At 30.5% G+C, this 12,137-nt stretch overlaps 1 protein-coding gene across 2 annotated transcripts in view; it reads left to right on the forward strand.

Moving 5' to 3' along the window:
* LOC147815976 (FERM, ARHGEF and pleckstrin domain-containing protein 2-like) overlaps positions 1-1,810 on the forward strand; it is a 37,709-nt gene extending 35,899 nt beyond the window's left edge. For both annotated transcript variants that reach the window (XM_087157942.1, XM_087157943.1), the window contains exon 13: positions 114-1,810. In XM_087157942.1, coding sequence (XP_087014068.1) covers positions 114-171 — 58 coding nt within the window. In that variant the 3' untranslated portion in view covers positions 172-1,810. The remainder of the gene's footprint in view (positions 1-113) is intronic.
* The last annotated feature ends 10,327 nt before the right edge of the window (positions 1,811-12,137 follow it).

Consider the following 12,137-nt stretch of genomic DNA (forward strand, 5'->3'; position numbering starts at 1 on the left):
ATGGAAAAATATGATTTGCATTCTATAACCATAAACCCTTAAAGTATGGTTAATGTTGATATAATTCTCAATAGATTTTAATGCTCATCACAGTTATTTTATTCTTTAATTAGATGGATGGAAGTGATACATAGTTGCACATTAGTAGAAGAAGAAAATACCCATTTATGAAAATGATTCATCTCAAAATATTCCTTTCTGTCACATTCCTGCATTTTCTGAAGTTTTTGCCTTTCTTCTGGGAAAGTAAAACTTGTGCACTATATATTTGATATAGTTATATTTTTTATATTAATTTAAGTTAATGTCATGCTTTTAGTTTATGCTTTAATAGTTTAAGTTTATGCTTTTAATGTAATTATATTTTTTATATTAATTCAAGTTAACCTGCTTAGTGCAGCTGCTTGTTAAAATGGGTATCTAAATATACACTGGGGAATTTTTTTAATATTTATCTAGATTTTTTGATTATTTATTAAAAGATTTTTTGTTAGAGATTGTGGAAATATGTTTGTTAAAATTTATCCCTTTGAGTCTTTTGCGAATGGGAATGTTTCACTCATCGTTTACCTAGAAGGCAAAACCTTCTGTTTACTGCCACTCATCTACCCCCATTGTTACTTTATCATCACAATTGTACTTGTACGGGGTTGCCACTCCACGGGAAAAACCTGGGGAAAGATACAGTGAATTTAGAAATAACTTAAAATAACAAGGAAAATGCTGGGAATTTTGAGTTTTTCTTTACATGGTGCGTAGCGTTTTTAAAAGGTGCTCATTTTAGATTTTCATTATTTAAAAGCCCTTAAAGATGTTTTTAAAAAGTGCTTAATTTTCCCTTTTCAGAAATTAGATTTTTTTTTTTTGTTACCATGTATTATGCAAAAGCTAGTTTTTCACATTGTTCTATTCAACGTTTTCATAATTCTTTTCAGCATCAATCATTTTACATGTTTGATGAAATACTTGCGAGTCTACATGTGCGTGGGCATGTGCCTACTGAGCTGGATTCAGTAAGATTCTTGCACTCTCATGTGCAACTCTGCTGCATTTTGTAAGATATTCTTAATTTCAGACTTCATTTTCCACCCTCTGATATTGAACCTAAAAAATCTCGATCTTTTTAGCATGGCTAATATAATCAGGAAAAGAATTATTTTTCAGAAACTAATTATTTTATCATGGTCATGTAAAGTATTTGAAAACTATTTTACATTTTGTTAATGTATATAGTACTTAAAAATATTTTTTGAGTGCTTAAAAAGTACTTAAAAGGTGCTTATTTTTTGTTGAGAGATTTGACTACCTGCTGTAGAAATTTGAAAAAAGAAGTGAATTTTGTTTCGTAATTTCGCTTGTTTTTTTAAAAAAGTGATGATCACTTAAAATGCAATCTATGGGATATTTAAGGATGATATTTCTATTTCACTTACTGTAACATTCTTTGTTTTAAGTATGTTCAGCTTCTTTCAGCAATTATAACTAGTGTAACTAGCCGAATACATCTTATACAGCTGTTTCTCATACAACTGTTGATTCTGTTTTTCCTCTTAATATATTGTGTATAATATGTACAGGGAAAAGACAGAGCACTTTTTTCAGATTTGAGTGGCAACCTTGTTGTAGTCAGTAAAGGAAAAAATTGGACTTTTTTTTGGAGTATTATGCATACACCATACTTCTTTTTTCTTTTTTTAAAGCGACAAACCAAAAAAGTATGAGAAAGGCAAATTTTATTTTAAAAGAATGATAAAATTTATTATTTGTAATTTTAGAATGCCTTTTTTTAATAAAAAAGAGTAAGTTTTAATGCTTAATGTTTTTAATTCATTATAATTTTAGATCAATGTATAAAAAATTTTTATGACATTGTTGTATTAAGAAGTACAGTACGGAACCGATTATCCGGAACGATCGGGACCATCGCTATTCCGGATAACTGATTTTTCCGGTTTTCTGAATCGTTACAAAAATCCGTTTTTTTTTATTGTTAAACCCAACTTTAAAAAAAAAATTTTTTTGAAAATAATCTTAAAAAGAAGAAAAAACGATGGAGTAATACACTAATGATTATTTCAAAAATGATGGTAAGGTAAACATCTCTCAAAAAAGAAAGAAAAATCCTAAAATCTTATGAGGAAAAAAAAAAATTTAAAAATGGCGGGAAAATTTATCGAATTTCGTTCCGGTTTTTTGGTTTTCCGGTTTTCTGATTTCCGGATAACGGGTTCTGTACTGTATTTGTTCTCTTATACTCTCAATTAGTTCTCTTATACCAATATATTATCAAATAATTTTAAAATAGGACTTCGAAAATCTCAAAACGAAAACATGCTGAATATTCTGAAGATTTTTATAATTTGTTTGATCTCAATTCGCTGTTTAATTATAATTCTAAATATCTAAAATCAGATGACAGTAATGAATCATTAATTGCAAAATTTTGCAAGATTTGTTAATGCATTTACTTAAAAGATTTGTTAATGCATTTGCTTACAAGATTTGTTAATGCATTTGTTGTAAATAATATATGAGCGTATGAGCTCCTGAATGAAACGCCATAAAAATTGTTTATTTAGTTTCATTTTCATGAAAGGACTGTATTCACAAAAATTTTTTAAGCAATGAATCCTGCTGGTAAGGCTATATGCCTGAGCCACATATTTAATTCTTAGACAATCCCGAAGTTTGAACTATCGAGTCTTGCTAAAAGGGATAGGCAAATGTTCAAATATTTCGATTCTGTGAATCAATTATTTTAAAATCTGCATTTATTTTGCATGAAAACAATTGTGGAACACATAAATCAGAATTATCAGGGCAAAAAGTTAAAAGTCAAGATAAATCGAGATAAGAATTTTTTTTATAAGGAATAATAGGACACCTTGCTATTTTTTCTGCAAGAAAGCAAAGTAAATAAATTAAATAAAAACACTATTTGTGAAGGCAAAACAATCAGAAGGATAATGTATAGTTTGTCTACAGTGAGAACTCCCCGTGCCACAAAGTCTGAAGCCATCTGCTGCTATGGAAACAAGAATAGTGCAATTCAGGCTGGGTAGCTTTTTTTCACTTTAGGGCTAACACAGTAGATTGAAGTAAAAGATTCCCTTTCTTTCGTTGATCCAAGCCAAAATCTGTCCTAAACAACGCCCCACTCTTGGAATAACCTCATTACCATAGCCACTCATCTGGATCCACCATGGATCCAGATGAGTGGCTAGGGGAGTTCTTACTTTAGACAAACTATATATTTACTGCATAAAAGTTTTTAAATCTCTTGATAATTCAAATGTCTACATATAAAAAAGAATTCTTAGAATCAATATATAATTGAAATCCTATCATTGAATTTTCACTTCAAGGTAAAAAAATTTGAAATGTGAAACCTGAAATTTTTTTTTATACTAGCAAAATATAAAACAATTGTATACAAATTATAATCATAAATACAGTCTATCCCAGTTAATGAAATACTGAAGATTCTATTCAGCAGTATTAGCAAAAGTACCTGGACCTATAACTGCCTCAATGAGTATCAAAAATATATTTGATGGTCTATATATTTTGATCTTATATATTTATAAAATAGATATCTTGGATATATGTTTTGATCTTAGATATTTACAGTCAAAATATTTATAAATAATAGTATAAATATTTTGATCTTTTCATTTTTAGAAATATTTTTTTGAAGTTTACTTTCCAGCATTGGCATAATTGAAAACTTATTATCAAGTATGACTCATAGTTAGTTTTTCATGAATATTTGATTTTACTTAATAATTAAGTAACCTACTATGTATACTCAATTTTTTTTTTACATATTTTTCTAAATTCTTGTATATTTGTTTGTATACATGTAAAAAAAAAATTATATTGCATATTTTTATAGAGAAAGCTATTTTTAGATTATATTTATCTATTGTATGCTGCTTTGCTATTAAAACCAGAAATGTAAATATTAATGTAGATGTGAGGAATGTAAATGATACATATTTGTTATATTTTTTTACCTGAAATTTCTACAATTTTGTACCATGTATTCTGAATTGTATAGCACCATCCAATATCTGTACCAAGTTTCTAACTATCTGCTATGTCAGTGGTTGCCAAAAATATGAAGTTTTTGAAGTACTGTACAGTTTAATTCCTACTGTTGAGCTACCTATCTAAAGAATAAGCAACTTGAAAAAAAAAACTATATTTAGTTCATTTGCTCAGTATCGGAATCAAGATTAATTAGAGCATTAACCCCTTAACGATTGGTTAATTTTCAAGAAAACGGTCATAAAAGTGCCTATTTTTTTATCCCTGAAAGTTATCTAAAAATATGTGTATGAACAATATATATATCTATTCATTTTTAATTTTTGATTTCTTTTTAGCTTGAAATTTTAAAAAAATTAAATTTTTAGGAAAAGCCAACATTCTATGACTTAATGTTGGTTTTCCAGCAAGCAAGGAAAATTTAAAAAATGTGTGTTTTAAACTTTAAAATTTTTTTTATTAAACTTACGTATAATATAAATAAAGATTTAATAATTTTTTCTTGTGTGATAAATTTAAAAACGTGAGATACAGAGGCCATCGGCACAATCTGGACAGTAGTACCGAGTTTCCTTCTTGCATCTCTTATTGTTTTCATCCCTTCTGGAGCAACAAACTTTAAAATAAGCTATCTACAGTTACCTTAAAAATATCCTGGTACTGCCATCTAGTGTGTAAAATGAGAAATAAAATATTTATTCTTATTGGCGCGTTACTACCAGGGTTGGCTTTTTGCCGGCAGAAACTGGTTTTTGCAATGCCAGTGGCAGAAACTGGTTATAACCGGTAAAAAAAAACAGCAGAAACTAAAAAAAACGCCTATATTAGATCTCGTAATTGCTGAATGACATTTTGTTTAAGTAAACTGAAAAATGTTACTGTAACAAACTTTTTAATTCATTGTTTGTAAATATACATTATTTTATTTAGATTAAATATAAAGAGTGCAGTATATCAAATATTTATATTAAATAAAGAATAAAGTTATGTAATAGTAAATATAAATACTAGATTTTAGTATATTATATTAAACTCTGAAATTCAGTAATTATTATCATTTTACTCTTAATATAACTGAATAGAACTACTTTCAAATTGTTTTTTTCTTTTCAAGACATAATTTGCATGGTAACAATCCAATTATTATAACAGTAATAGTTTTAAGAGGTAATATAATTGGTTAGATTCACTGATTCATAAATGTAAACAGCAATTTCACTGGTCACTTTGTTTAACATTTAATTGTTTTTTCTATGAATTATCCATTGTATGTCAATCTCAGTACTTACTTTTATGTCATTTTCTGAATTTCTGCCACAAATGTGGCCAAAAATGGTTTCTGCTATGCCAGTTGTAACCGGTTTCTACCAGTGGTTTTAACCATCTCAGCAGAAACTTGCCAACCTTGGTTACTTCTGAACACTCCAGTTCTGAAATATTACGGGAGCAAGAAATAGAAGGCGAAACCTCAACCCGTGATTTTCACAGGTGCGAGAAGGAAGAGGTTAATGTGATTTATTGAAGTAGCACAGTTGCACCTCTCTATGTGAATTTGTGATTGGTTTAAGATGTTTCTCATGATGAAAAAGAAATTTGTTATTCTTAAAAAATTTTTAACGTAATCAGCACAGTGGTCAGCAATGTCATTTTGTACATAATCAGGGTTACCACTCCGCAGGGAGAATAGAGAAAAACCTGGAAAATACTGGGAATTTAAAAAATCATTTAAAATATGAGGGAATATGCAGAGAATTTTGAATTTTTCTTTACAACTGGGAAAAAATCAGGGAATTTTTGTCTTTTAAGAAATGCAGGCATATCTATCAAAGCGCAATCTATGGGATGTATTAAGATGATAGTTCCTAGCTAAATCCAAATGCAAAGTTAATATTAAAGTTAAACTACTTGCATAAATTGCTTCATCTTGCATATTTTAATTAGGTATTTGAATTTTTTTTTCTGCCTTTATTTAAGAGTTTTAAAATTTCTACTTTTTCTTTTATGGATAAAACTTTTTAATATTTTGAGCAGCACACCTTCAAGAAAAAGGGCCAAAAAGGTGTTTTTCTTATATGTGGTTTTAAAACCGGAAACGCTTCTGCAACCATTCAGGTACTTCTTCAAGACATTCTATCAAAACCTCTTAAAATTCCATCCCTATCACTTGGAAATGAGACAATGATTTGATCTGGTGTCCAGTCTGTCTTTCGCTGCTGGTTTCACCTGTCTTCTATAACTTGAAAAATGATTCAGCTATTTCTAAATGACACTGAAACATATTTCACTATAATTATCGACTGACATATCTTTAATAATTTTAAACAGTTAATGTGCCATTCAATTTGTTTTACATTTTTTCCTCCTCACTGAAACTATTCCATGCTTCCAATATTATTTTCCTCTCTAAATATAAGAAAAAGTTTAAAAAATAAATGCTATCTGAAAGAGTCATGGTGCGTAGCATTTTTAAAAAGTGCTTAAAGGTGCATGTTTTCTTTTTTAACAGCCCTTGAAGGTACTTTTTCTATTGGGTGTTTTTAAAAATGGCTTAATTTTCCCTTTTCAAAAATAAGATTTTTTTTCTTTACCATGACAATATTTGTCACGTATTATGCAAAAGCGTGGTTTTCACATTGTTCTATTCAACGTTTTCACAATTCATTCAAACACAATCCATTATCTGTAACGTATGAAAGCGCCAATCGTGTTACATGTTTGATGCAGGTCCGCATGCGTGTATACTAGGCTGAATTCAGTGAGATTCTTGCACTCTTGTTTGCAACTCTGCTGCATTTTGCAAGATATTCTCAAATTCAGGCACTCTGAAATTGAACCAAGAAATCTCTCTATCACTTTATGGTGGCTAATATAACCAAGAAAAGAGTTCTTTGTCAGAAACTGGTTATTTTATCATGATCATGTAAAGTCTTTGAAAATTATTTTGGCATTATGTTAATGTATATATTGCTTAAAAATATTTTTATGTGCTTAAAAAGTACTTTGAAGGTGCTTATTTTTTGTTGAAAGATTTGGCTACGCACCCTGAGAGTACAGTTTAATAGTTTAATATATTTATAACATTGTACCAAAATAAAATATTCCAATTCACTCATCAATCTAGAATCACGTTAAATGCAAGCTCGTTATAAGTAGGTTCTACTGCACTAAACAATATCAAAAATTCTATTGAATACAATGAAACTGCAAAGAAATATCTACTGTATCTATTACATTTTCTAAAACATGTACAAAAAAATATATACATTTTGATTGAAAAAAAATTGTTTGTTTAAATATTTATACTAAATGGCAACTGAGTTATCATTTGTGATTAAGCTGTTCCTCTGGATTCAGTTTGTCCTTAAAAAGAATGTGGGTGCAAGTTAGTATTAGTTCACATATACTCAGGGAAAATATTATTTAGCACTTTAAGCAAAGTACATATTCATGTTTCACCTTAAGTTTTTGGTAATTTTTGTTGCTATACTCAAATTATTTATGTTTGCTGTTGTTGATTGAACATGGCATATAACAGTTTATATTTAACTTTATTAACTACACACTGTCTTTATCCTCTCTCTTCAACTCTCCTCTTTGTGGCTCCCCATAGATAAATATTATAAAGTGCATTTAAAAAAATGTCATTGTGCATTTAAACTGATGAGTGACTTTTGCTATTGGAATATTAGTGTTTATATGTATGTGTTAATATTTTAAGTTATAAATCTTTTTTTAATATTTAGTATTAAGATTAATTATAAATTTTTTTATTCTTCTGATATTATGTTTGCACAGTGTCTCAAACTAGACTAAAGGTTGTTAAAAAATTTGTATCATGAAAATGGTTGGGGGGTTTTTTTATGTAATTTTTGCAACTATTTTTTGAGAAAAGGCATAAATGCCCCCTCAGAGTTCTAGTTTTTGGCTTAAATTTTCTTCCACAGATGGTGCTACTGGTAGTAAACATGTAAATCAAAGAAACATCATAATTTTTTTTTAATCTTTCAAGAAATGAAATTCATTTTATAATATTTTTGAATTGTCAAACGTCAGCAATTACCACTCATTTTAATCGAAAGATTAAATTAGCATGCAACAAAACATAATAGGAAAAACGGTAGAAGAGACTTGCAGAGCTATCTCTTAGATCTAACACTAAAGGTTTTTGAGGAAAAATTTATGCCCTTTCACATAAATTGTGAGCCAAAATTGTTTGGTAAACTTTAACTCTTTCTTTGATATAAATTATTGAAAACTGCCAAACTCATTTAGGAGACCCCTGTTCATACATAATAATAGTGCATTCAGTGCAAATGTACATTTAAAAAATAATTTCAAATATAAATAGGAATTATCCAAGCGATTTGTGGATTAAGTTGAATTTATATAATTAAAGCACTCTTGAGAAATTATTGCATAATAAAAATAAGTCTCTTAAAAATATAATAAATATAAGTAAGATATAAATTAATAGACTAAATATATATTATTTAATGTATGAACCCATGTTTAATATTACTGAGTTTATATTTCAGATTTAAATTATTGCAAATGTGAGAGGATATGGAATGAGCACGTTTCAAATAATCATAATTTATGCATTTAAATGTTACTCTATTTTTGTAGCTAACTATATATATCTTTACTAAAAAAAATATTTAATAAAAAATTATTTAATAAAAACTGTTTTGCTGCCTTTTTTATGTGCAAAATAATATAGATATTAATACCCTGTACAGTTATATACCTTTACATGTTCTATGCTGCAAGTAAGTATTATGCTAGTATTTCTATGCTGCAAGTAAGTATGCTGCTAGTACTATGCTGCAATGGCTGTTTAGTGTTTTCTTGAAGCATCACCCACACTTGCAAAAATAGTGTGTGTTCCAAAATTATGCTGCCGAGGACATGTACAAATTCTGACCAGGCATATAAATATTCAAACAGAGATACATTAAAATGCAAATTGAGTTTTATGAATTTTTTATTAAAATGTCGGATGGGACAAGTAAACAGCTCAGGAAAAAAAAATCTGTGATATTTAACTAGACCTAAATATTATTAACATGGTGCGCAGCGTTTTTAAAAAGTGCTTAGAGGTGCTTATTTTTGTTTTTTAAAAGACCTTAAAGATGCTTTTTTCATTCGGTGTTTTCAAAAACTGCTTAAATTTTCATTTTCGAAATTTCTCTTAAATTTCCCTTCCGTGTCGATTTTTACCACGTATTATGCTAAAGCGTGCTTTTCACATTGTTCTATTCATCGTTGTAACAATTCATTCAATCACGATCCATTTCGGCGTACCATCTGTCCATAGCGTATGAAAGCGCCAATCATTTTACAGGTTTGATGAATTACTTGCGAGTCCGCGTGTGCTTCTACTGAGCTGAGTTTATTGAGATTCTAGCACTCTCATGTGCAACTCTGCTGCATTTTTCAAGATATTCTAAATTTCAGGCTTCATTTTCAACCCTCTGATATCGAATCAAAAAATCTCTCGGTCATTTTATAATGGTTAACATAATCAAGAAAGAGAGTTCTTTGTCAGAAACTAGTTATTTTATCATGATCATGAAAATTAAATTGAATTGAAATTAATTTTAAAATTATTTTGCATTTTGTTGATGTATATAGTGTTTAAAAATATTTATTGAGTGCTTCAAAGGTGCTTATTTTATGTTGTAAGATTTGGCTACACACCCTGTATTAAAAATGCCCGGTGGCTGACTGAGAGTTCGACCCTCTGGCCGGGCAAGGTTGTCTCAGACTTTCATCCCTTCAATGTGTCGATAAAATGAATACCAAGCACGCTCATGGACTGGGGTGTTCCGCTTTCATCTGACCACCCCAGTGTGTGTATAATTTTTGAATAATATAAGGTACATTCATATGATCAATGCGTAATTGTTTGGGCATGCGAAAGCTTCATTTAGGCAGGTGTTTTGTAGACTATTTTGAGATTTTTCCGAGTCCTGATGCGCATTCTAATATGTGTTTCAAAAGCTGACGTAATTACACCCTCTCTAATTCTTATAAAGAGTTTCTTTAATGGATATTCTGGTTTCCTCTATTTTGCCTTGCAAAGACAACGTCAGTGTTTCGTGAAAAATTTGCACTTATGATGTATTTTCAATTGCACTTCTCACTAAGAATTGAAGCCAGGTAGAACAAAGTGGAGGGGTCCTTTCTTTCCAAGAATAGCAAGGTAAATAATAAACGATTTTTTTCACCTTTTCAGAGGAATTATCCAACAGATTTTCACAAATTTTTATTTATTTATTTATTTTTATTGAGTCGTTTAATTAAAAAATTTGTTTAAAATATGTCATTACGGAACAACCAGTATGGATATACAGTCTGCTTCAAAATATCGCGACCGATATGAAAGCGAAAAGCAGATATAAATTTTTAATCAGAAATCACATTGGAACATGGGATTGCAATTAGTGGCGTGCAGAGGCTTGAATAAGACTTCTGAAACGAGTGTAATTAACATTGGAGGGAGCAAAAAAAGAACACTACTTAATTAACAAAATTAGAAAAATCTGTATTTACTAGGGTCATTTTTAAAATAAAAACCAGTCCCGCAGTGGACTGATCGTTAAGACACGGTTCCCAGCAGATCACCGAAGTCAAGCATCACTAGCTACGGTCAGTGTGCGGGTGGGTGACCACTTGGATCAGTCTGTGTAGGGACCGAGGGTGTGCTACCGTAAAGTGCTCGACTTCGCGCGCAATTCGTCGGGCTATCGAAGCGGGGGTGCCATCCCCTTCGCAGAGGATCAAAATTGTGATGGCATGTCTTCGGATCATCCTCCGGGGTGTTTCCCAGACCGTCGCCAATAGCCCATTGTGCAGCTCTAGTGCGACGTAAATTAACAACAGCAAAATAAAAACCGATTGCGCACCCTGTCAACACATTCTGTCAAGTGGCGGCAGTTCAAGGTCGGCCACCTTTGTAAAGTTTCTCACTACGCCACCATTACGTTTCTCACCTTGCCGGTGATGGTTGTATGGTTATACTGCTTCGTTTGTCACTATATCAATCTGCAATCCCGCTGATTGCGAAGTGCATTCGGTTTTTAAATGCAAAAAAAAAGTTTGTCCTGCTGAAATTCACCGGCAGCTTGTTAAAGTTTATGGTGGAGGTGTAATGAATGATTTAAATGACGAATGTTCGCGATGAAAAACAAGCTGGGTGGCCTACTGACTTGAATGGGAAGTGCTGGATCATCCACCACACAGCCCTGACTTAGCACCGTCGCTCTTTCATCTACTTCCAAAAGTTAAGGAATTTCTTGATGAAAAGCGCTTGGAAAATGATGATACGTTGAAAGAAACTTACTAATTGGTTGAATGGTTCGGCGGAAGCGTTCTTTAATGATGGCATTCAAAAGATGTTGCCACGACTTGACAAATATTTCAGTGTTACTGGTGACTATCTTGTAAACAGAATAAATGTTCAACTTTTAGTTGATACAATTTGCGTTCAAAAATAAAGCTTCTCTTATCTCATTACAAAACGGTTCTTACTTTTAAAAAAAATGACCCTCGTATAAGATTCTAAGATCACTTTAAATTCCCTTTTTATGTAAATGCTTGAAGAAGTCATTCTACAGTTAAAAAAAATAATAATTTCCAACAAAATATTCTTATTTTTTAAAAAAAATATAAAAGCATTTTATTTTAATGATTGATGCTTCTTAGTCTTACCACAAGCCAAATGTTAAAAAAAAAAAAAAACTAACATAACAGTAATATAGATTTAAAGTGTTATAGTCATTCATTGCTTCTTTTGGCTGCTTTCAACATGGCCCGCTCTCCCTGCATGTGGCAAAAGCTATCAGGATTTGCTTTGTTACAAATGAACGTTTTCTACAACGACAATAAAGAATACTACATTTTTTCCCGGTCTGTTAGAGCTACCTACTAGAGAACCCTGCCTGATGAAAATGCACTCTTCAATTATTTCGTGGTCACTACTAACAGAATTTATCTTTAATCGAATTTTCGCCCACTTATAGACTTTCTAGAATACGTAGGTTTAAACTCAAGCATTGTGCTGAATATCAATTGAATAGTTTCAT

Source organism: Parasteatoda tepidariorum, chromosome 2 (genome assembly GCF_982258835.1).
Source record: "Parasteatoda tepidariorum strain Cologne lab strain chromosome 2, Ptep-v5.0, whole genome shotgun sequence".
NCBI classification, from domain to species: domain Eukaryota; kingdom Metazoa; phylum Arthropoda; class Arachnida; order Araneae; family Theridiidae; genus Parasteatoda; species Parasteatoda tepidariorum.